Source organism: Dendrobates tinctorius, unplaced genomic scaffold (genome assembly GCF_039654945.1).
Source record: "Dendrobates tinctorius isolate UK_male_01 unplaced genomic scaffold, ASM3965494v1 ptg000056l, whole genome shotgun sequence".
NCBI lineage: Eukaryota > Metazoa > Chordata > Amphibia > Anura > Dendrobatidae > Dendrobates > Dendrobates tinctorius.
Window position 1 is genome coordinate 14,044,939 of NW_027361724.1, and position 23,593 is coordinate 14,068,531.

Here is a 23,593-nt window from a genome sequence, read left to right on the forward strand (position 1 = left end):
GGTTGCTTGAGGCATTCCCAGCACACAGCAGCGGTGATGGTTCTCACACGAGCCGTACGGGCCGGGGGCAGCTTGGCAGAGGTGTTCGTGGTGCACACAGCAGAAGTGGCGTTGGAGACAGGGGTTTCATGACAATGTCTTGGACTGATTTTTCAAATACCGCTCACACAACTAGCAATACTGCATCGATGGAAAGTGACAGGAGACAGCAGTTGTCAACTATGGTTACAAACTACTTTTCCTCCCATATCGATGTTCTCCCACACAGGTCATTCCCCTTTGACTATTGGGCAGCTAAACTGGACACCTGGCCTGAATTGGCCCAATATGCCTTACAGGAGCTCGCTTGCCCAGCTGCAAGTGTGCTATCGGAAAGAGTCTTCAGTGCAGCTGGATCAATCCTGACAGAAAAAAGGACCCGTCTGTCAACCCAAAATGTGGATGATCTAACCTTCATTAAAATGAACCACACATGGGTTTCCAAGGATTTTGTCCCACCTTCCCCTGATGACACATAGGGTGACAGAAAAATGGCTTGCTTTGGTCCACCTCTTCCTGGTACTTCACCTATTTCGCCTTTTGCATCAGCTGAATGTCCAACATCAACATATGCCACTTTCTAAAACTCCCTAACTGTGCTGCCTCCCCCCCCATGGCCGGGGTCACCACCTAGCGCACGACACCGTGCGAGTGCCGTTGCCCTGGACAGGTGGGTAGGCCGACTCTTGGGCGCGGGCACTGGCACAGGGTCCCTCATAGTGCAATCAAGTGTCTCTGATGGTGGTGGTGCACACCCGCCGTCAGACACACCGCTGTACTATGAGGGGCCCAGTGCCAGTACCGACGCCCACGAGTGGGCCCCCCTTGCTTGGGCAGGGCCCCAGCATTTGCAATCTTTACCTCTCCCTGCTCCTCCGCTGTGTAATCTGGGCCGTCAAATCCATACTGTGCCTGACACCGTCTGAGCCTGCCTCCTGAGACATATATTTTGAATGTGTACGCTATCCATACATGTTATCCGGGGATACGGTACCCTTTCTAACCTTTGTGCAATCACGTGCAATCCATACTGGGCCTAACACCGTCTGAGCCTGCCTCCTGAGACATATATTTTGAATGTGTACGCTATCCATACATGTTATCCGGGGATACGGTACCCTTTCTAACCTTTGTGCAATCACGTGCAATCCATACTGGGCCTAACACCGTCTGAGCCTGCCTCCTGAGACATATATTTTGAATGTGTACGCTATCCATACATGTTATCCGGGGATACGGTACCCTTTCTAACCTTTGTGCAATCACGTGCAATCCATACTGGGCCTAACACCGTCTGAGCCTGCCTCCTGAGACATATATTTTGAATGTGTACGCTATCCATACATGTTATCCGGGGATACGGTACCCTTTCTAACCTTTGTGCAATCACGTGCAATCCATACTGCGCCTAACACCGTCTGAGCCTGCCTCCTGAGACATATATTTTGAATGTGTACGCTATCCATACATGTTATCCGGGGATACGGTACCCTTTCTAACCTTTGTGCAATCACGTGCAATCCATACTGGGCCTAACACCGTCTGAGCCTGCCTCCTGAGACATATATTTTGAATGTGTACGCTATCCATACATGTTATCCGGGGATACGGTACCCTTTCTAACCTTTGTGCAATCACGTGCAATCCATACTGGGCCTAACACCGTCTGAGCCTGCCTCCTGAGACATATATTTTGAATGTGTACGCTATCCATACATGTTATCCGGGGATACGGTACCCTTTCTAACCTTTGTGCAATCACGTGCAATCCATACTGGGCCTAACACCGTCTGAGCCTGCCTCATGCTGTATAGAAATATATTTTGAATGTGTACGCTATCCATACATGTTATCCAGGGATACGGTACCCTTTCTAACCTTTGTGCAATCACGTGCAATCCATACTGGGCCTAACACCGTCTGAGCCTGCCTCCTGAGACATATATTTTGAATGTGTACGCTATCCATACATGTTATCCGGGGATACGGTACCCTTTCTAACCTTTGTGCAATCACGTGCAATCCATACTGTGCCTGACACCGTCTGAGCCTGCCTCCTGAGACATATATTTTGAATGTGTACGCTATCCATACATGTTATCCAGGGATACGGTACCCTTTCTAACCTTTGTGCAATCACGTGCAATCCATACTGGGCCTGACACCGTCTGAGCCTGCCTCCTGAGACATATATTTTGAATGTGTACGCTATCCATACATGTTATCCAGGGATACGGTACCCTTTCTAACCTTTGTGCAATCACGTGCAATCCATACTGGGCGTGAGAACGGCTGGCGAGCTGTTAAGCAAGCTACAGCACCTGTCCAGACAAGTACAGGGATTCCCTAGCGAGGAGACTTATTTGATTGTTTTCAATGTTGGGACAGCAATTTTTGGGGAGCACTATACTCTGGAGAATGATAGATGGGGCCCACCATACACTGGAACATTCCAAAGGTGGACATCAGACACTGGAGCAGCATTTACAGGGCCCATTATACACTAGAGCATTAGAAATGGGGCCCATTATGTTTGGAGCATTATTTGGGCCCATAAGACAGTGGAGCTTCATCCATGGGGACCAACATATACTGTAGCATTATGTGGAGCTCATCATATACTGTTTCAAACATTATATGGGACCAATGATTCTGTATGGAGAAATAGATGGGCCTCGTCATGAGATGTAAAAAGTGAGGTGTTTTTCATTGTACTATACCGCTATTTCTCTGCCGTATCGGAGCATGATGAGTTGTGGTATGTGTTAAAGGGGCGCTCTTTCGCCCAGGGCACATGAAAACCTGCAGCCAGCCCTCCCCCCCCCCACAACTTTAGCCAAATAACCCCCATTTTTCAGTGCGTAACTTATATTATGAAGTTAATTAAGGTTGACAAGCTTAAGTAAGAAGAATTGATGCTTTTGGCATTCAAATGGGCACTGTAGGTGTGTTTCCTGTCCTCCTCTCACTGCCGACTTTTATTCCCCATTGACTTACATTGGGTTTTGTGTTTCGGGACGACCCCGACTTTTCCCTATAATCGGACGATCTTGCTCGACCCAACTTTTGGAAAAGTCGGGTTTCACGAAACGAAACGCGACCCTAAAAAAACAAAAGTCGCTCAACTCTAGTGACGGGGGCTTAACACAGGTGTAGTGTACAATGTCTGATTGCCTCCTCCTTCTTCATGGCGGCTGCTGCATCCTGTTAGTTCATTGGTATTGTGACCTGGTGTTGATAAGTAAAGCTGCTTTTTTTGTCTGTAATGCGTAATGAGAGTGTGATCCAAGTTTTATCAGTTTTTCTCAGATGAGAAACAAAAAAAGGAAAAAACAGACAATATATTTGAGTGCTGTGCAATTTTTTCACGGACCCTAAGACTTGCATTGCCAATTTCAATCCAACCCTCAGATCAATTTGGACATGTCTTCGCAATTTTGCACTGACCACTCAGTTCGACAAAAAAAATCAATGTGAACATCCCATAGATTGTAATAGGTACAAATTCTATTCATAAATTTTTTTTTTTTTAAATGAATGAGCCCTTATTTAGTTGATCTCCACTCTCGACCGTAAAAGATCAATAATTAGTATTCCATCGGTATAACCAGTGTGAAACTTCTACTTTACTAAAAAACTACTTCTAATGTCAGTCATTTTTATAGAAATAATATCAACAAATTGTTCATAAATGTACTGGTTTAGCATGAGTAAGATACAATTCACTAGGGCGCAGTCAGATGGCCGTATAAATCGGACTGAGATCGGAAAGCAGTGCATGGACTGGCTAGTGGCTCTCCCGACCGAACGTAACAGCTGCTTTGAAATACATGAAGCTGTCATGCTCAGGTTGGGAGATCTGTCGGCCAGTCCGTGTGCTGCGTTCCGATCTCGGTTTCATTTATACAGCCTTCTGACTGCGCCATTATCATTATATAGTAAAATGGAAAATGACCAGCCAATAAATAGAAATTGAAACTTTTGTCTGAATCAGCTACTTGAAAAAGGCAAATAAGATGTGATGCCTCACGAAGGACCTGGAGGCTCATGGTCAAGATATAAGTTTCTTTTTATATAAATCACTAGTCAGACTCAGACTACATATTGGATATAATGTACAGTTCTGAATACTTGAAGAACACAACAGACATCAAAGGCACACATCCAAATTTATTAAGAAAGAGAGAATTACAGGAACTTTACATTTCTGGAATCTCCATGTAAAAAAAAAATTACCCCTTAGGCTCACCCATTAATAAACCCCAAATAAATACAGACAGCGCTGTAGAACATACATAAACGGTAAGTATTTATGCTACTGCATCAACACTTGATTAGACATCAATATGCAGTAAATATTACTGCACATAATAACCATGTATGCTGTAGCTTATATACTGTCATGGCTTGTTACTTTCTCAACAGAGACTTAAAGAACTGAAACAGAGGGAATTCTCTCGAAATGTGGCATCAAAATTAAGAAGAAATGAAAGAAAACAAAAAAAGTATCTTCAAAGGCTCCACAAGCTGGCTGAACATAAGAGGGAATCAAGTTGGTGAGTAACCAAGGATGAAAGGATGAACTATATATTGGTAGATAAACCCTAGAATTGGAAGATCCTTTTGCTACTCTTAAACATATGTGACCGTGCCAATACATCATAAAGGATAATGGTTAAGTGTGCCAACAGTGTAACTTTTTGCTATAACAGAAAAATTAGGTTAGAAGCAAAATCATGCAGCAGTTCTATGTGGATCCCTTGTGTATGCTATTTTCCGACTGAAATCACGCATTGCATATTAGGTGCGGATCTCTCTAGCTTTTTCAGCTCTTACATGCAATGAAGTTTGCAGCAAAATCAATGCATTACATGCAGATTTTGCTGCCGACTTTGTGCACATTTCCATTGCAAGTGGTGAAATCAACGCTGAATAAACACAAAGAACTAACAATGCTGCAGATTTAAAAATCCGCACAGCATGTGTAGATGAGATTTGTTGAAATTTCATCTACTAACTGGCACTGTATCACATAGCAGACTTTCTGCACATGTATTGCTGGAGAAAATTTGTGCAAAATGCACATGTAATTAGACCGTTATTCTCAGAAATGTAGTGCTGATGTTAATATTCAGGGAAGGTGGATCAATAGCCATAAAGGTTCCAGGCTATTAATATCATCTCACAGCTTTTTGCTTAGCTTTTACTGGTTATTATAGGAGAGACTCCAAAAAATGACTTGGGGTATCCCCTATAATTACTAACCAGCATAGGCTAAACAAGACAGCTGCAGGCTTATATTAATGCCCTAGGAAGGGGCCAGTTGCCACCGCACCAGGGCATGTGGGAAGAGCAAGACTAAGCCCCAGAATTGGCACATCTTATGGATACGCCATTTCTGGGGTGGCTAAGGGCTGATGTTCTTAGTTTGGGAGGGGTTCAATATCCATGGCCCCATACTAAGCTATTGATATCAGTCCACAAGTGCCTTGTTTAGCCTTTGCTGGTTAGCAATTATAGGCACGTGTGCAGCATGCATTCCATCCATGGTACGTTTTAAAAAGGGACATGTCTGCTGGTTTTTCACACGGACACACGGCCAGTGTGAAAAACCTGACATGTCTGCACTACCATTGAATACAATGGGTGTGCCTATGCCCATATTTGCGGTCCTTAAAAAACGGACTGAATACAGACATAAAAAACAGCCGTGTGAAGGGGGCTTTAGGGTCTGTTCACACGCTGTAATTTTGCCATGTTTTTCCACACATTTTTCTGGCAGGAAAAAAATGCAGCCATTATACTTCCAACTAAGTGTATGATATTTGTGAAATCTCGTGCACAATCTGCTTATTTTTTCTTTGCGGATTTGAGCCATCAAAGCATTTTGCTCAAATATGCAGACTGTCAATTCTTTCAACATTTTTTCAGTGATTTTCACCCATTCAAATGAATGTAAAAAACGTGTCATGGTTTGAACAGGCTTCTTGCCCTGCACTCACAGGGCTAAGTGTTCATGGCCTCTTTCTGGATCTGGGAGGGGTATTTGTACTCACTCTTTACCAGGGTTCTCTGTCAGCTATACTGTTGTTCTGGTGTGTCTGACCCCTGGCGTGCGTGTATTCTGCGTTGCTTGTTTGCTTCCCGTGTATGACCCGGTCTGTTCCCTCACTCTGTACTCCATCTCTCGTTTTGGTACTATTGTCTTTTCTGGTTCTGACCTCCTGGCTTGGCTATCGTTACTCCGTTACAGTTTGTCCTTATTGTACTGTCTATTGCCCGTTCTGGTTTTCTGATCTATTGCTACGTTCTGACTATCCATTCTGTCTAACCCTTTGGTACTGTATTGCTATCTCGTGCTTTGACCCGGCTTGATCTGGTTTCTGTCTCTGTCTATGCCCCTTGGTAACATTGTCCTGTAGTTACCTTTCTAGGAGTTTCCCTGCAGCTCCTAGCTCTGTGGAGCTTAGGCCACGCCCCCAGCAGTCACATGCTTTAGGTCCTGGAGCATGTATCGTCACCGCTGCTGCCCACTCCACAGGTATCTTTGAGCACTGTTTTTGAACTCAGGACACACGCACTGGCTCAGTGAGCAAGTACAGTGCGGTGTTCCTGACATTATAGCTGACCATTTCAGTTTTTTTTTTCCTCTGAAGGAAAAAAAAAAAAAGTGTGCTATCCTCATGGATCCCATACAAGCTTTGGCTGATCAGGCCAAGCACCTAACCCAAATGTTCCACAAACTTCATGTGGAACAGCGCATGATGGCCCATACCCAGCAACAGTTGGTGGATACTGTGCAGGGGGCTGTCGCTGCAGGGGCTCCCAGTGCTGGGGATAGAGATGTGTCATTGGTATCCCCCGAATCTCCGGTCAAATTGCCAGACCCTTTCAAAGGGGATAAAAGGGAGTTCAGGTCATTCAGAGAAGCATGCAAGCTTTTTTTTTCTCTGAGGCCCCGCTCCTCTGGGGATGAGTTCCAGAGGGTGGGGGTCGTCATTTCCCTACTTCGGGGGGCTCCACAGGCATGGGCTTTCTCTCTCTCTTCCTCCGCTCCTGAACGTATGTCTGTGAATTTGTTCTTTGAGGCTCTGGGGCATATTTATGATGAGTCCAAAAAACCGGTCGCTAATTTTCGCCCTTCTTAAATGACATAAATACCCAAAAAAAAGGAAAAGGCGCATACCATATAATTGCACAAATGCCCATGTGTGGGATGAAAAACCCCCATGACCGCATGTGGCACTTCTCCACCCCAGGTATACACATGGCATTTTGCCACTTACAGATTTGGATTATGGGTTTTCTATACTAGCGGCCAAACATGCGGTCATGGGGGTTTTTCATCCCACACATGGGCATTTGTGCAATTATATGGATGGGTGCAACTTTGTTTGATAATTATTGCCTTATATATATGTGCAACCATTCCTCCAGGGTCACTTTGAGTACATGTATGTACTTTGGATGGCTATCATGTAAATAACCCTTGCTGCTATAATTTTTGCTGCTATTTTGAATGAAGATAATCGGGTATCATGCATTTTGTTTGCACGTGGCACTTTACTTAAATTTTGTAACCCATATGGTGGTTGTTTCATCTCAATTTGAGAGAGGTTACAGTTGCAACATTGCACATATTACTTGCAGCTTTATATTATTATTTTTTGGCTAATCTTTTCTCTCAAATTTTGAGATCTACAACCGCTACTTGCGAACTTACGCTAACATTGCCTACTGCTAAATTATGGGTTACATTTAACATCTTTATTGAATACATGTTTTTCTTCATTTCTGCCCACACATACATATTTGTGTATATCTACAGGGTGGTGGTCACACCTGTTTGTTTCTTCTCTTTGTATATGCTATATTAGCTCAATAAAATTTATTGTATTCATTCCATTGGTATGTGCATATTTATGATGAGCCTGATAGAGTGCGTCTGGCAGAGGATATGTTGATGAGTGTGACACAGGGGAGGCACTCTGCTGAATGGTTCTGCTCTGAGTTCAGACGCTGGGCAACGGAGGTCTCCTGGGATGATGCTGCCCTTCGGGGTTTGTTCTGTAGAGGCCTGTCCGAACGTTTGAAAGATGCCATAGCCCTTCATCCTCCACCGGATTCTTTGGAGGATGCTATGATCCAGGCTGTCCGTATGGACCTTAGACTGCAGGCAAGAGGGGTCATGCTGCAGGAGACCCCTTTATTCTCCAATCTGAGAGACTCTGCATCTAGTCCTGAGCCCATGGAGGTTGGTGCCACGTCATTGGCGGAAAAAGAGAGGAGACGCCGTAGAAACAACCAATTGTGCTTTTACTGTGGATCCGCTGGACATTAGAGAAGGAAATGTCCTTCTTACCCTTCTTCAGTGAAGCCGTCAGGAAAACGACTGAGTCTGGGTAACAATCGAGGAGGTTGCCCAGACTCCCAGGTACCCTTTTCCTCACTTACTAAAATTCTGCTTCCGGTGGAACTAGAACTTACAGGTGGTCCGGTTGTGACTACCGCCTTTGTTGACTGTGGTTCTTCTATTAATCTGATCGATGCCAAAGTTGTGACTTTTCATAAGATAGGGACAGTCAGGTTAAAAGATCCTGTTAAAATTGTGGCAATTGATTCCTCTCCTATCACCCAGGAGGGAATTTGTTTCATGACTGATACCTTTTCGCTGAAAGTGGGTTCCACTCACGTGGAAAAATTAAGGTGTTTTGTTCTAAATAATCTGCCGGCTGGACTGGTACTGGGTATGCCTTGGCTTCAATGTCACAATCTTACTATTGACTGGGTCACGGGGGAGATCATTCAGTGGGGTTGTATGGCTAACGGTCTATGTTGCAACTTGACAACTCTTGTCACCCCAGTAAATTCTGTGTCAGTGTCGTCTGTCAGTCTGGAAGGTATTCCGGAGTACCTGAAAGATTTTGAAGACGTATTTTACGAAAGTGAGGCTGAGGCGCTACCACCACATAGACCCTTTGATTGTGCCATTAATCTAGTCCCTGGAGCCAAGTTACCCAAGGCTCGCCTGTTCAATTTGTCTGGGCCCAAACGTCTAACCATGAAGGAGTACATTACCGAGAGTCTCCGCAAAGGGCATATTAGGCCTTCTGTTTCACCTGTGGCGGCGGGCTTCTTTTTTGTTAAGAAAAAAGATTGTGGTTTGCGGCCGTGCCTCGACTTTCGGGAATTAAACAAAATTACTGTGAAAAATACATACCCTCTCCCCCTAATTCCTGATCTATGTAATCAACTCACCGGGGCCAAGTGGTTCTCTAAACTGGATTTACGTGGGGCATATAACCTTATAAGAGTCCGGGAAGGGGACGAATGGAAAACAGCATTCCTGACGACTGAAGGGCTGTTCGGAAACTTAGTTATGCGCTTTGGTCTCACCAACGCTCCTGCTGTTTTTCAGAATTTTATTAATGTAATTTTCTCTGATTTAATTGGTCATTTTGTGGTTATCTATTTGGATGACATTCTGGCGTACTCTGTGGACAGTCAATCTCACTTGCACCATTTGCGGATGGTTCTCCTGAGACTGAGGGAGAATCATTTGTATGCCAAGTTGTAAAAATGCTCATATTTCATGCAAGAAGTATCCTTTCTGGGGTTGAATGTGTCAGGGGAGGGGTTCTGCATGGATCCTAAGAAGGTCCAGGTTGTTACAGATTGGGTGCAGCCTCATGACTTGAAAGGGTTGCATCGATTTTTAGGCTTTGCTAACTGTTATAAGAAATTTATTAAGGGCTTCTCGCAGGTGGTAAAGTCTCTAACGGACCTCTCTCTCAAGGGAGCTGATGTAAAAAATTGGTCTGTAGCTGCAAAAAATTCTTTCATGACATTAAAAAAGTGCTTTTCTTCAGAACCTGTATTGGTACAACCCGATCCGTCAAGACCTTTTATCGTGGAGGTTGACCCCTTGGAAGTAGGGGTGGGGGCAGTTTTGTCTCAGTGCCCTCCTACCCTTACTAATCTGAGGCCTTGCGCCTTCTTCTCTAAAAAATTTTCCTGTGCCGAGAGAAATTACGATGTCGGCAATAGAGAGTTGTTGGCGGTAAAGTTGGCTTTTGAAGAATGGAGGCATTTCCTGGAGGGGGCTATTCATCCCATTACAGTCATCACTGATCACAAAAATTTGGCCTATATCGAGTCTGCCAAGAGATTGACCCCCAGACAGGCTCGGTGGGCGCTTTTTTTTTTCTCGATTTCAGTTTACCATCACATTCCGCCCGGGATCTAAAAACATCAAGGCTGATGCCTTATCCCGAAGCTTTGATTCGGTGTCCCCTACAGAACCTCCCTCCTCCATTCTTCAGCCAGGAGTAGTGGTGGCTGAAATCTCATCTGAGTTACAGAGAGAGATTTTGGAGGCCCAGGCTCGGGCTCCGGGTGGTAAACCCCCGGGTAAACTGTTTGTACCGGAATGTTTCCATCTCAGACTTATGCAGGAATTTCACGATTCTAAATTGAGTGCTCACCCTGGGATTGCAGCTACCCGGGGGGCAATTGCGATGGGTTTCTGGTGGCCCTCTATGGTAACAGATATTAAAAAGTTTGTGACTGCATGTGGGGTGTGCGCTCGTTCTAAAAGTTCTCAGGTCCGGCCGGCCAGGGAGTTGGTGCCTTTGCCAATTCCGGATAGACCATGGACATATTTGTCCATGGATTTTATCACAAATCCTCCTCCTTCCAGGGGCAACTCGGTGATATGGGTGGTGGTGGATAGGTTTTCAAAACAAGCCCACTTTGTACCTCTCCCCGCGTTACCATCTGCTGAAACCCTGGCCCGCTTATTTATGCAGCATATAATTCGGTTGCATGGAGTGCCTATGAATGTGGTGTCAGACAGAGGGGTACAGTTTGTAGCCAGGTTCTGGAGGGCTTTTTGCAAAAAGCTGGGGATTTTGTTGTCCTTCTCCTCTGCCTACCACCCAGAGTCTAATGGACAGACGGAGCACACAAACTAATTGTTGGAGCAGATTCTGAGATGCTTGGCCTCTTCCAGGCAGGAGGACTGGTGTGAGGTATTGCCCATGGCAGAGTTTGCATTCAACGGTCATGTGAGTCAATCTACTGGGAAGTCTCTCTTTCAGATCAACTATGGGTTTAACCCACATTTTGGAGAGTTTTCCCGCATGGGTTCAGGTTGTCCTGGAGCTGAGGATGTGACACAACATCTTAGAATTCTTTGGAGGGAGGTTCAGAGGAATATTTCCAAGGCCCAGGAAAAATATAAGCGGTTTGCTGACAGGAGGAGGGGGCCAGGTCCAGCATTTGCAGTAGGGGAGAAGGTGTGGCTATCCACCCGCAATATCAAGCTTAAGATACCATCTATAAAGCTGGGCCCCAAGTTTATTGGCCCATACAAAGTTGTGGAGGTTGTTAACCCAGTAGCCTACCGACTGCAGCTGCCCACCTCCTTTAAAATTTCTGATGTCTTCCACAGGTCCCTGTTAAAGCCTGTGGGGATGGTGAGAGAGGATCCCTCATCAAATGCTCCGCCAGTGCTGGTAGAGGGGCAGCGGGAGTATGAAGTAGGGCGCATTGTCGACTCCCGGTGGGTGCGCCGGAGACTCCAGTATCTGATACACTGGAAGGGGTACTCTCTGGAGGATCCGTCATGGGTTCCGGCCAGTTCGGTGCATGCCGGTCGTCTGGTGAGGGCTTTCCACGCCAGATACCCAGACAAGCCTGGGGGTCCAGTGGCCCCCCGTTAAGAGGGGGGGTACTGTCATGGTTTGAACAGGGTTCTTGCCCTGCACTCACAGGGTTAAGTGTTCATGGCCTCTTTCTGGATCTGGGAGGGGTATTTATACTCACTCTTTACCAGGGTTCTCTGTCAGCTATACTGTTATTCTGGTGTGTCTGACCCCTGGTGTGCGTGTATTCTACGTTGCTTGTTTGCTTCCCGTGTATGACCCGGTCTGTTCCCTCACTCTGTACTCCGTCTTGTTTTGGTACTATTGTCTTTTCTGGTTCTGACCTCCTGGCTTGGCTATCGTTACTCCGTTACAGTTTGTCCTTATTGTACTGTCTATTGCCCATTCTGGTTTTCTGATCTATTGCTACGTCCTGACTATCCATTCTGTCTAACCCTTTGGTACTGTATTGCAATCTCGTGCTTTGACCCGGCTTGATCTGGTTTCTGTCTCTGTCTATGCCCCTTGGTAACATTGTCCTGTAGTTACCTTTCTAGGAGTTTCACTGCAGCTCCTAGCTCTGTGGAGCTTAGGCCACGCCCCCAGCAGTCACATGCTTCAGGTCCTGGAGCATGCATCTTCACCGCTGCTGCCCGCTCCACAGGTATCTTTGAGCACTGTTTTTGCACTCAGGACACACGCGCTGGCTCAGTGAGCAAGTGCAGTGCGGTGTTCCTGACAAAACGCATGCAAAAACACGTTAAAATGCACGTATTTTACGCAGTGTTTTTCCTGCCAATACTCTGGATTTTGCTTCAGAACAATCTGCTGCACATACTCAACATGTACACATAGCCTTTTAGTGCCTCCATAATTTGCAGTTTCCAAATACTACTCTCTCAAATAACTTCCATAAAACTGCCATGTAATTCCTACATAACACTGCAATCCAGTGCTTTAAAGAACCTGGATATTAACGTGGACAACCCCTTCTAAGTCCTTGATTTGGCCCCATTAAAAAAATAACACTTATACTCCCCTCCCGTGCCGACACTGTTCCAGCGGTGTCGGTACTCACGTTTCTGGGGCTCACGTGAGGTTATTACGTCACATGAGCCCTGCACCCAATCAGCGTTGGCATCACTGTCCCCGCCTTCGAACATGTGATGTTAGATTTCTCCGAAGCCAGGGACAGCGGCGCCAGCACTGATTGGATACAAGGTTCATGTGGAAAGCACAGGGTGCATGGCTTATCATGGAGTGCAAATGCCAACACCGCTGGAACGGCGCCAGCACGAGAGGGGTATAGGTGTTATTATTCTAAATAGTGGATAAACCCTTTAAGGCTATGTGCCCACGTAGCGTTTTAATCCGGACACTGAAAACCGGACTCCTTCCCAGAAATCGCGTGTTTTTTCTGCGCGATTTTACCGTGATTTTACCGCGATTATGTTCGCGATTTTGCCGCGATTTTCGCGTGCGATATTCAAGCACTTTCCAAGCAATTTGAAGCATTGCTTGGAAAGTGATTGACAGGTTGGTCACACTCGTCAAACATAGTGTTTGACAAGTGTGACCAGCTTTTTACTATTGAGGCCGCCTATGCGGCATCAATACAAAAAATAGAATGTAAAAAATAATAAAAAAATTAAAAATCGGGGTATATTTACCTTCCGACGTCCCACGCAGTCTCAGCGACGCTCCCGTTGCCAGCGATGCCTTGCGAGACCTGTGATGACGTTGGTCTCGCGTTGCTATAGCGATCTCACAAGACCGCTAGAGTAACGCGAGACTACGTCATCACAGGAGCTTGACGCAAGGCATTACTGGGAACGCTGAGGCCCGGGAAGGCAGCGCGTGACGCCGGAAAGTAAATATACCCCGATTTTTTTATTTTTTATTCTTTCTTTTACAGGGGTATGGTACCCAGGGCCTGGAGGACAGTCTCCTCTCCTCCACACTGTGGGTACCAACCGCACATGAGACGCTTAACTTCCCGCATGGTGGGCATAGCCACATGCGGGAAGTAAGAGATTCTCATGCATTCCTATGGGTGCGGAATTGCGGCAATTCTTTGCGATTCCGCAAAAAAGAATGAGCATGCTGCGATTTTTTCCGCGATGCCATTCCGCCGCGGAAAAAAGCGCAGCATTAGCACAGCATGTGCGGAATGCCATAGGAATGCATGGGGTGCGTTCTGTACAAGATTTTTAAATGTTTTCGCAGCGTTTTCGCGCCGAAAATCGCGGCAAAAACGCTTAAAAATCGCATCGTGGGCACACAGCCTTAATGTTGGATTTGAGTTTTGTTAGGCTTTAGGATCTGTTCTTCACTATAGGTGTCGCTAACATCACTCCAAATATCAATGAAACAGAAAACAGACATGTAGAAATTTTTGTATATTTATATATACACACAATATATTATTCCTTTATGTACTACTTTGATTAACCAGCCACCACTGCAATCAGAGAACAATGTAATTTGTAGATGTGGAGCCCCCTCTAGTGGACATAACTATGTACTGCAAAAAATGTTAAGCAGTTTAATAGATCAAAATAGTACTGTATATTTGAGCTTAGGCTTGTTGTCCTTGCGGGATAGAATGTACCCTTATATATAAGCAGAGTGTGCTACAAATCTATTTACCAAAGTTATTATATTCAGCTTGTAGCCAAATTAATTAGATTGGGAAAAAGTTTGATAGATCAATCTCAAGTCTAATTATAAAGCTCCTATATATAACAAAAATGGGGCGCACCAACTGTACCAATCACAAATATATAAATGAAGGTTTAGGTGCAGCAACAGTGGAATAATGAACATGAGAAGAGAAGAAAAAGAACCACTGCAAATAGCGCACACTGAACCAGTACAAAAACAATGTTTTATTGATGCAGCAATACAATTAAAAACATAATAAAAACATATGAAGCATCCCACAATATATAACAGTGAAGTATGGCATATCACAATTATAGATTATGCTGTAATAACCTGTATATCAACCATGTGGTCCAACCTCACTGCAATTAATCACAACAACCACCCCATAAACCTGCTCATGGAGACCAAGGGCCCTAATATTGCACAATCACTGCATGAAATAATTCCATGCATGTGTCCCTAAATATTCACTGGTTAGGGCACACAGGCCATAATAAGCCAACAGCAATATGGCCAATGCCCACAATCCAATATTCAATTGTACCACACAAAAATTACTCCAGAGCAACCAATAATAAGGTCGCAGTGAAAATACAGCTATAACCAAGTGGGTGCTACACCCAGGATCATACCCCACGCGTATCGCCGCAACCCATGCGGCTTCATCAGGGGAAGTACACTGATCATGATCCAACAGCCTTACCATGATCCAATATACCTTACTAAGACTCAAATGACCCGCACATGCACCACAGGTATAAGTATAGTAAGTATATAAGTAGTAAGGTATATAAGGCTGTTGGATCATGATCAGTGTACTTCCCCTGATGAAGCCGCATGGGTTGCGGCGATACGCGTGGGGTATGATCCTGGGTGTAGCACCCACTTGGTTATAGCTGTATTTTCACTGCGACCTTATTATTGGTTGCTCTGGAGTAATTTTTGTGTGGTACAATTGAATATTGGATTGTGGGCATTGGCCATATTGCTGTTGGCTTATTATGGCCTGTGTGCCCTAACCAGTGAATATTTAGGGACACATGCATGGAATTATTTCATGCAGTGATTGTGCAATATTAGGGCCCTTGGTCTCCATGAGCAGGTTTATGGGGTGGTTGTTGTGATTAATTGCAGTGAGGTTGGACCACATGGTTGATATACAGGTTATTACAGCATAATCTATAATTGTGATATGCCATACTTCACTGTTATATATTGTGGGATGCTTCATATGTTTTTATTATGTTTTAAATTGTATTGCTGCATCAATAAAACATTGTTTTTGTACTGGTTCAGTGTGCGCTATTTGCAGTGGTTCTTTTTCTTCTCTTCTCATAATTATAAAGCTCCAACACTCCAAAGACATACTGATAGGGAATTTAGATTGTGAGCCCCATCAGGCACAGTGCCAATAATGTCTATAAAGCGCTGTGGAATTAGTGGCGCTATATAAATGAGTAAAATAAATAAATAAAAATAAATAAATCAGACAGGCAGGGTGGACAACAGTGCTTAGAAACTCAAGCCTCTAGTGTTCTCTGACAATTTAGACCTCTGATCTTTGGTGTCTGGTGGTTTAAAAGTTATAGCCTTTCATGCTCATTAATAATGCAGGGAGAATAATATATATGTATATATGTATATATAACAAGTTATATAACAAGCTTATATTTTCCTTTAACGCACAATGGCAAAAATAATTTGTTCTGACATGTCTATTCTTTCATTAGTGACTATTCGTAGAGTTGGCACAAATTGATTCGCACGCCCCTGTCCATTGGATAAAACAGTGGTCGGTGGACGCTGGACAGAAGCAGGAGACCCGCCTTTTAACTAACAACCACTGCTCACCTTTTGATTAACTGGCCTGGCTGATTAAAAAATGAGCCACAGATGCCATTAAGGCCCCGTCACACTATGCGATATCGCTAGCAATATCGCTATAACGTGACTGGTTTTGTGACGTAGCAGCGATATTGTTAGCGATATCGCTAAGTCTGATACTTACCTCCGACCGATCCCCCGCTGATTATCGCTGATCGTGCGAGAACGTCCTGGGCCGTTTCTCGTCGTCAGCTTCCTGCTGTGGCGACGAGCGACGCGTGGACGCGGGCGGGAGGACGTCTTCTTCGCCTCGTCTGACAGGTAAGTAGCGACCCCCGACCGCTACTATGTCGCTGGTGAGATCTGCCTGTTTGGCAGCTCACTAGCGACCACTTAGCGATGCACCAGCGATCCTGACCGGGTCATATCGTTGTCGGGATCGCTGGTGCACCGCTAAGTGTGACGGTGCCTTTAGATAAGAGATGTTTCTCCATTCACGGCCAGGGGCCACAGACCATTGTTGTAGCCAATTGACAGGGGAGTGTGAATCGATTCACAACATCTCTAACTACTGGTACATTTGTAGTTACAATTTGAAGGAGTATATGTAAATTGTTTCTATGTGTTACACGATTAGGTAGACTTAATATATAATTGTTATGTACTGTATATGCATTAAGGTTCTTCTTAATTAGCTACCATGTAGATTTTAGTAATTTCTAATTTACATATAACCTTTGCTCTTTTTTGTTCATAGTGCTCCTGGAAGTGGTCCAATGTTCAAATCAACAACAGTGACTGTTCACGATCACATTCATGGAAGTCTTCAAGGTACTATTGTCCACACTGCAGAAAGAGAAAAGCCACAGCTTGCATCTATCACAAATATTCATAACAGCACAAATATGGCTTCTATTCTTTTACCAAGTTCAGAGAGTACGGAAAATGGTACCAAGACTCAAAAAGACAGGGAACATAAAATAAGCTTCTCCTTTTCCTTTCCAAAAAAGACTCCTGTTAAGCTTGAAGCTTCAGCTGCAGTTTTCTATGAATTCAATGAAGAAATTTCAACTGGGTTGAAGAAAAGAAGCAGGTTTTTACCAGGGTCATTCAGTGTTCAATCATCTCTGCCATTAGACACAGTGTCATGTCTAAATGATGAAGCTGGAGAATCTATGTCAAGTTCGGAAAAACCATCATCTAGAAGAGGAGATGTTTTCCAAGATATAGATCAAAAACAATTGCCTGAAAAGGAGTTAACAAGTTTTTTAACCTCGGATGTTTGTCATATAAAAGTGCCTTTAGAATTTGAGGTCCAAGCACAACGTATGAATTCAGATACTCTAATTCCCTCAAAACACAATGTCAGTGACCACAATACTGACCATGATGAACCGGACATCGAATGCCTGAAATTGCAATTGCCTTGCCCAGAAACAGTCAGTAACATTTTGAATGATCAGGTTGTATTAAAAAATGGAGAAACTAAAACTAGCAATAATACTAACGAATGTGCCACGGACATTGTATCAAATGTATCAGCTAACGAAGATGAAAACAAAATACAAAAAAATGAGAAACCAAATAAGAGGTTAAATGACGCCTTTCATCCAGTGCAAAGCAGAGATGGGTCAAAAGTTCTTCAATGGCCTTCTGAAATGATCCAGTATACCTGCACACAGCCAGCGCTCTCCTACAGTTGTAACCCTCTACATTTTGACTTTCGTTCATCTAAAGCAATAAATCAAAAAGATCAACCAGTTTGCCACAACAGCACTTTCATTGACAATGATCCAAATACCATGCTCAAACTGAATTGTGAAACAGTCATCTCGGAAGGCAACAATGATCCCATAAAGTCATGTCACCATATTTCAAAGGCTTCGGCCAAACTGAAATGTTATAGCTTAATTTGCAGCATTAAGGAGGATCAAAAGCACAATATCTCAAAGTATCTCATGGACAACGATTTTGACTTTGGAAAGAAGAAGAGCAAAAGAAAATACTATCGTACACGTCGAAGAGGAAGAAAACGAAAATGTAAAGTCAACGAATCCAGAATGAGATATAGGCAACAATGTCATGTAAATGATGATACTCAGAATTGCTTTAAAAATTTAAAACAACATGATGGATCAAAAGATTCAATTTGCTCATTAAAAAATTTAACATTTTCTCATCAACTGCCACATGCTGAGAGTAATCTCACAGAAAGAGAATTGTTAAAAAGACCAACGCTAAAGATCAAAGAAGAATGTGAGGTTTGGAATGTAGATCAGAAAAAAGGTATCACCAATCAAATAGAAAATGAACTTAGCAAGAACACAAGGTCTTTCAACTACCAATCAAAAGTCTTACAACTAGATCATTGCTCTCAAAATATTGCTTATTCTAAAACATTTTGTAGCTGGAGTTCTAACAAAATATTCTCTAATCATGAAAACCATGAAACCTTTATAAACCATAGTTATACTTTCAAAAGAACTCGTAGAACTATCATAGATGAAATACAGTTGTCCTTTAAGAAACCCAGACTTTGCAGAACTGACTCATCTTCCCAACAAGCCTTCTTCCCAAAGAGAAACTTTTCAATTTTGTATAAACCTATACATATAAGAAGTGCAGAAGGAATTATCAAAAGGACAGGTAACACAAGTAGAAACAGATACTACAAACTAATTAAACATAAATGGACTTTCCAGGAATCCGACAAATTTCTTAATGAAAACTACTACAAATTAGCAAAAGAGTCCCTTAGAGCGAAGGAGTTTCTCAAGAAAATAGTAAAAATTAAAAAAGTGGTGGAAAATAAGCTGGATCAGCTATGTAAGAATTTGCTTGCTTTCAAACATAATAAGCCTGCTCTATGCTCTTCCTATAAAGCAGTCAGTACGGGAGCTGAAAAAAGTACCAGACCTTCAGTGAAAGATAGTGAACTAAATGGAGATTTCGTTACTTTCAGTAAGGATCTACAACACTTTCAAGAACAGTCATCAACTTGGCCAATACAAGCTTGCAATGGTGTAAGAAATAATGCCAGTGACGACAAACCAGAGAATGAGGAAAGTCAAGGATTGGCAATGGATGAAGAACTTGTAACTACCAAAAAATGTATCACAGAGCAGCTCTTATCACATGTCACCATTCCTTACCAACAAACTCTTCATCCAGAAACATACTCTAAGAAACTTAAATATCATCAGTGTGCCAGGTATGGCCCAACGCTTCAGCCTTTTCCATTTCCGACTAGGTTTAAATTAATATTTCCAGCTGGGGCAATTCAGACTTGTGCCACGGTGCATCCACTTCCATTAGAGCCACCATTGTGTACCTCCTCTCTAGCTGCCTTACCCCAGCATCTAATTGCTCCCTTTCCAACTGCTTCTGTTGACAGCATCAAACTTATAAGTCCTCAGCAGCAATTTTTGTGTCCGCAAAGTCAAAGCATTTCAAGGACTCCATATTACCAAATGACAATGGAGCCGAGTTTGTGTACTAGGGATGCATTTGGTTCTTCACCACAAGTACCCATTATAACAAATACTGTTCTTTGTCACTTTCCTGTGCCTCTCCCACAGCCTTCACATACAACAGTTTTTACACCAGTGCACTCACATTTGCCCACTCTTATTCCTCTACATTCTCTGTTCTAAGTAAGTTATGTTTAAAGGTTAAATCATAGGATTTTGGGGTAAAGCGCTTGCAAAATTAAGGATTTATGGAGTTCAAGTTTTGAAACCAGGGCTAATATTAAAGAAGCACTCCTCCCATCAAAATTGTTATACTTTTAAAATATTGCATCATCATATTATATAGCACTGCACACTTACAATTGCTCATTTTGCCTTTCTATCCAGTAAATTCTTCTCTTTCCCATTAGGTCTATAACATCATGTGATTGAAAAAAGACTAGTTGAGTCCTTCTAAGTTCTATTTAGAAAAGGAGGTCTCTTTTCCCTGCATGAGTCAGCATTAGAACTACAGTACATTTCTACATCACTGCAAAGTCCCTGGCAAAGGGTGAGAGCGCAGTAGCTGGTCGGGAGTTGAAGAGGGGGATGACTCATGCAGGGAAAAGAGACTTCTTGTTTCTACTTAGAGCAGAGAAAAGGGGAAAATTAACTGGGTAGGAAGACAGGAAAATGTAAGTACACAGTGCGATATAATATGATGATTGCAATATATTAAAATGATAAAATACTTTGACGGGGTGCTTCTTTGAGAAAACTATTGGAAATAGCATTAACCCCTCTGGGGATTTTTTTATTTTGCCAATGGATAGGTATTAATAACATATGTTCCCTGTGTGTAGTAAAGTACTTATAGGTGACTGTCTTCTATTGTTTTCAGCATCTCTCCAGTCCCTCTTGTGACCACAGCTCTGATTGACTGGAAGTCACTGCTAAAAGTTACAATATCTCTTAATGTACATCTATGAGATCCTTATTCTGAGTCTCATAGACTTACATTGAGTGACTTCCGGTATGCCCATCAAACACTGGAGCGATCCAGGCAGTCACAACTCCGGTCACATGTAGCAGAAGAGGATTGTAGTGGTGCTGGGAACAGCAGAAGACTGCATCCACTAAGTAATTTACAAAATGTAGCATTTTAATAGGGGTGTATCGACTTTTTATATCCACTATATATTACATATACCTATCCGGTGGTGAAAGAAAAAAAAATATCAACTTAAACAATGTGCTAATATTTTGAGCATCTATAAATATATAGATAGGTTTAATAACTAACAGCAATACAACCGCGCCATAACTGCAGAGTCAAAAGTGTAATAGTCAAAACTAAACAATTCAGTTGTGTTATTTTGCCTTTATATTTATAGTCTTTAAAAAATTATACCATACTATTTTACATATGAAGGGAATTTTCTTTAAGAGAAAAAGTTCGCAATTTTATAAACACATGATATTACGGATTTAAAGTTACAGCTTCTCTAAAAGCCTCTACTTGTTCAGTGTTTGCACACAGCTTACAGCATGTTTATTGCACATTAATCATATGTAGGAAGAACTGTCATGAAATAATCCTTTTAAAGGGAATCTGTCACCCAGTTTTAGTGATATTATTTAAAGATATCATTCAATTGTGCATCCCATAAGGATTCTATTAGAACTTTTGATTCCCCTGACCCTGCACTTTTGATGCATAAATACCTTTTTTATCTTGGAGATGTATGGAAATCGCCGCGGTCTGGTCTGATGGGCGGGGCTTATTCGCCTTCTTCCCCCCCTCTTCGGCTTGCTGAACATAATCTTCATCTGTGAATATCACAGATGCCGTAGTTTTCTGCACTTGCACATTGAAAAAGCCTTCGGCGCTTGCGCAGTATGCTTTGCCCAACTGTGGGCAAAGCATATAATCGGTACTGTGCATGCGCCGGTATTTTTCTGCATGCATCCGGTGTCCAGGAAGAGTGTCCTGCTAGTGAAGACTTCAGGGGCATAGATTGCGCTGAAAAATACTGGCGCATGCGCTGAACCGATTATATGCTTTGCCCACAGTTGGGTAAAGCATACTGCGCAAGCGCCGGAGGCCTTTTCAATGCGCAAGCGTGGAAAAACTACCGCATCTGTGATATTCACAGATGAAGTTACGTTCAGCAAGCCAAGGATGGGGGGAAGGCAATTAAGCCCCACCCATCGGACCGGGCCATGGCGATTTACATACATTTCAACCAAGATAAAAAAGGTACTTATGCATCAAAAGTGCGGGGTCAGGGAGACTCAAAAGTCCTAATAGAATCCTTATGTGACACACAATTGAATATCTTTACATGATATCACTAAAAATGGTTGAGAGATTCCGCTGAGCGGCAATACTACGCATAACCCTTGGTCAGGGGTGGTGCTGTTTCCGAAAGAAAGCAGAAATGTTTTTGTAATCATGGACAATATTATATTTTGGTCCTTCATCCTTAAAATTGAATTATGCAAATTTTTTACTAGCAGAATTGGAGTCAACTCAGATTTTTATCTCAAATGGAAGCTAAAATCAGAAAATCGTCTATTGTTTATATTACATTTATGTGTTACATATCTTTAAGAATGTTTAAGAGGTTTTTTCATATATATAATGAATCTTTACTAAAAGATACAATTAGTAATCTTGCAATCTTCACACTGGCCATTGGTGCTTTTTTAGACTCTAACTTTCTGCCCTTTCAGGAAGAGTTTTCAGCAGGACTCTTCATCAGCAGAGGCAGGATTGCAACAATCCAGCCACAATGACCTTTGCACACGCAACTCTGTTCATTGAGGCAATGTAGATTTCCAGAAAGAATAGAAAGTATTAGCCTAAAAAAAACTTTTGCCAGTGTGAAGATTGCAATATTTTATTTTAATAAATAAATAGTGATATGGCACGCTAAAAAAAATGATAATTTAATTGAAAAAAAAATAAAGGGTTGTCCACCTTTGTTTTTCTATTTCGCTGCAGGTGTTTTGGGCTAAAAATTATTTCAATTTGGGTTTTATTAAAGATTTTGCATCATTTGCTTTCTACAGCCTCTGACTGACTGAAGAATGAGTTAACTGGGAATTTGTTAGTCAGCCTGCTACTATGGTCTGGTTTTTAACTCTTTTACTTGTCTCTTTTTGAGTTCTCTGCATTTTGAGTTCTCTGCAGATTTACGACAATCAACCATATTAACCCCTCAGCGACAGAGCCAGTTTGCAGCTTAATGACCAGGCCAATTTTTACAATTCTGACCACTTTCCCTTTATGAGGTTATAACTCTGGAACGCTTTAATGGATCCCACTGATTCTGAGACAGTTTTTTCGTGACATATTGTACTTCATGTTAGTGGTAAAATTTCTTCGATAAGTCTTGTGTTTATTTATGAAAAAAAACGAAATATGGTGAAAATTTGGAAAATTTAGCAATTTTAAAACTTTACATTTTTATGCCCTTAAATCAGAGAGATGTGTCACAAAAATGTCTTAATAAATAACATTTCCCACATGTCTACTTTACATCACCACAATTTTGGAAGCAACATTTTTTTTTGTTAGGAAGTTATAAGGGTTAAAATTTGACCAGCGATTTCTCATTTTTGCAACAAAATTTACAAAACCATTTTTTTTAGGGACCACATCATATTTAAAGTCATTTTGAGGGGTGTACATGACAGAAAATACCCAAAAGTTGCACCATTCTAAAAACTAGACCCCTCAAGGTGCTCAAAACCACATTCAAGAAGTTTATTAACCCTTTAAATGCTTCACATGAACTAAAGCAATGTGGAAGGAAAAAATTAACATTTAACTTTTTTTTACAAAAAATTTACTTCAGAACCAATTTTTTTTATTTTCACAAGTGTTAAAAGAGAAAATCAACCACAAAATTTGTTGTACAATTTCTCCTGAATACGCCGATACCCCATAGGTGGGGGTAAACC

General features: G+C 42.5%; 1 protein-coding gene across 1 annotated transcript in view; it reads left to right on the forward strand.

Annotated features, from left to right (window-relative positions):
• Positions 1 to 21,362, forward strand: part of ZNF804A (zinc finger protein 804A) — a 283,673-nt gene extending 262,311 nt beyond the window's left edge. The window contains exons 3-4 of the mRNA XM_073577506.1: positions 4,465 to 4,595; positions 16,933 to 21,362. Of these exons, the coding sequence (XP_073433607.1) occupies positions 4,465 to 4,595; positions 16,933 to 19,828 (3,027 nt within the window). The 3' untranslated portion in view covers positions 19,829 to 21,362. The remainder of the gene's footprint in view (positions 1 to 4,464; positions 4,596 to 16,932) is intronic.
• The last annotated feature ends 2,231 nt before the right edge of the window (positions 21,363 to 23,593 follow it).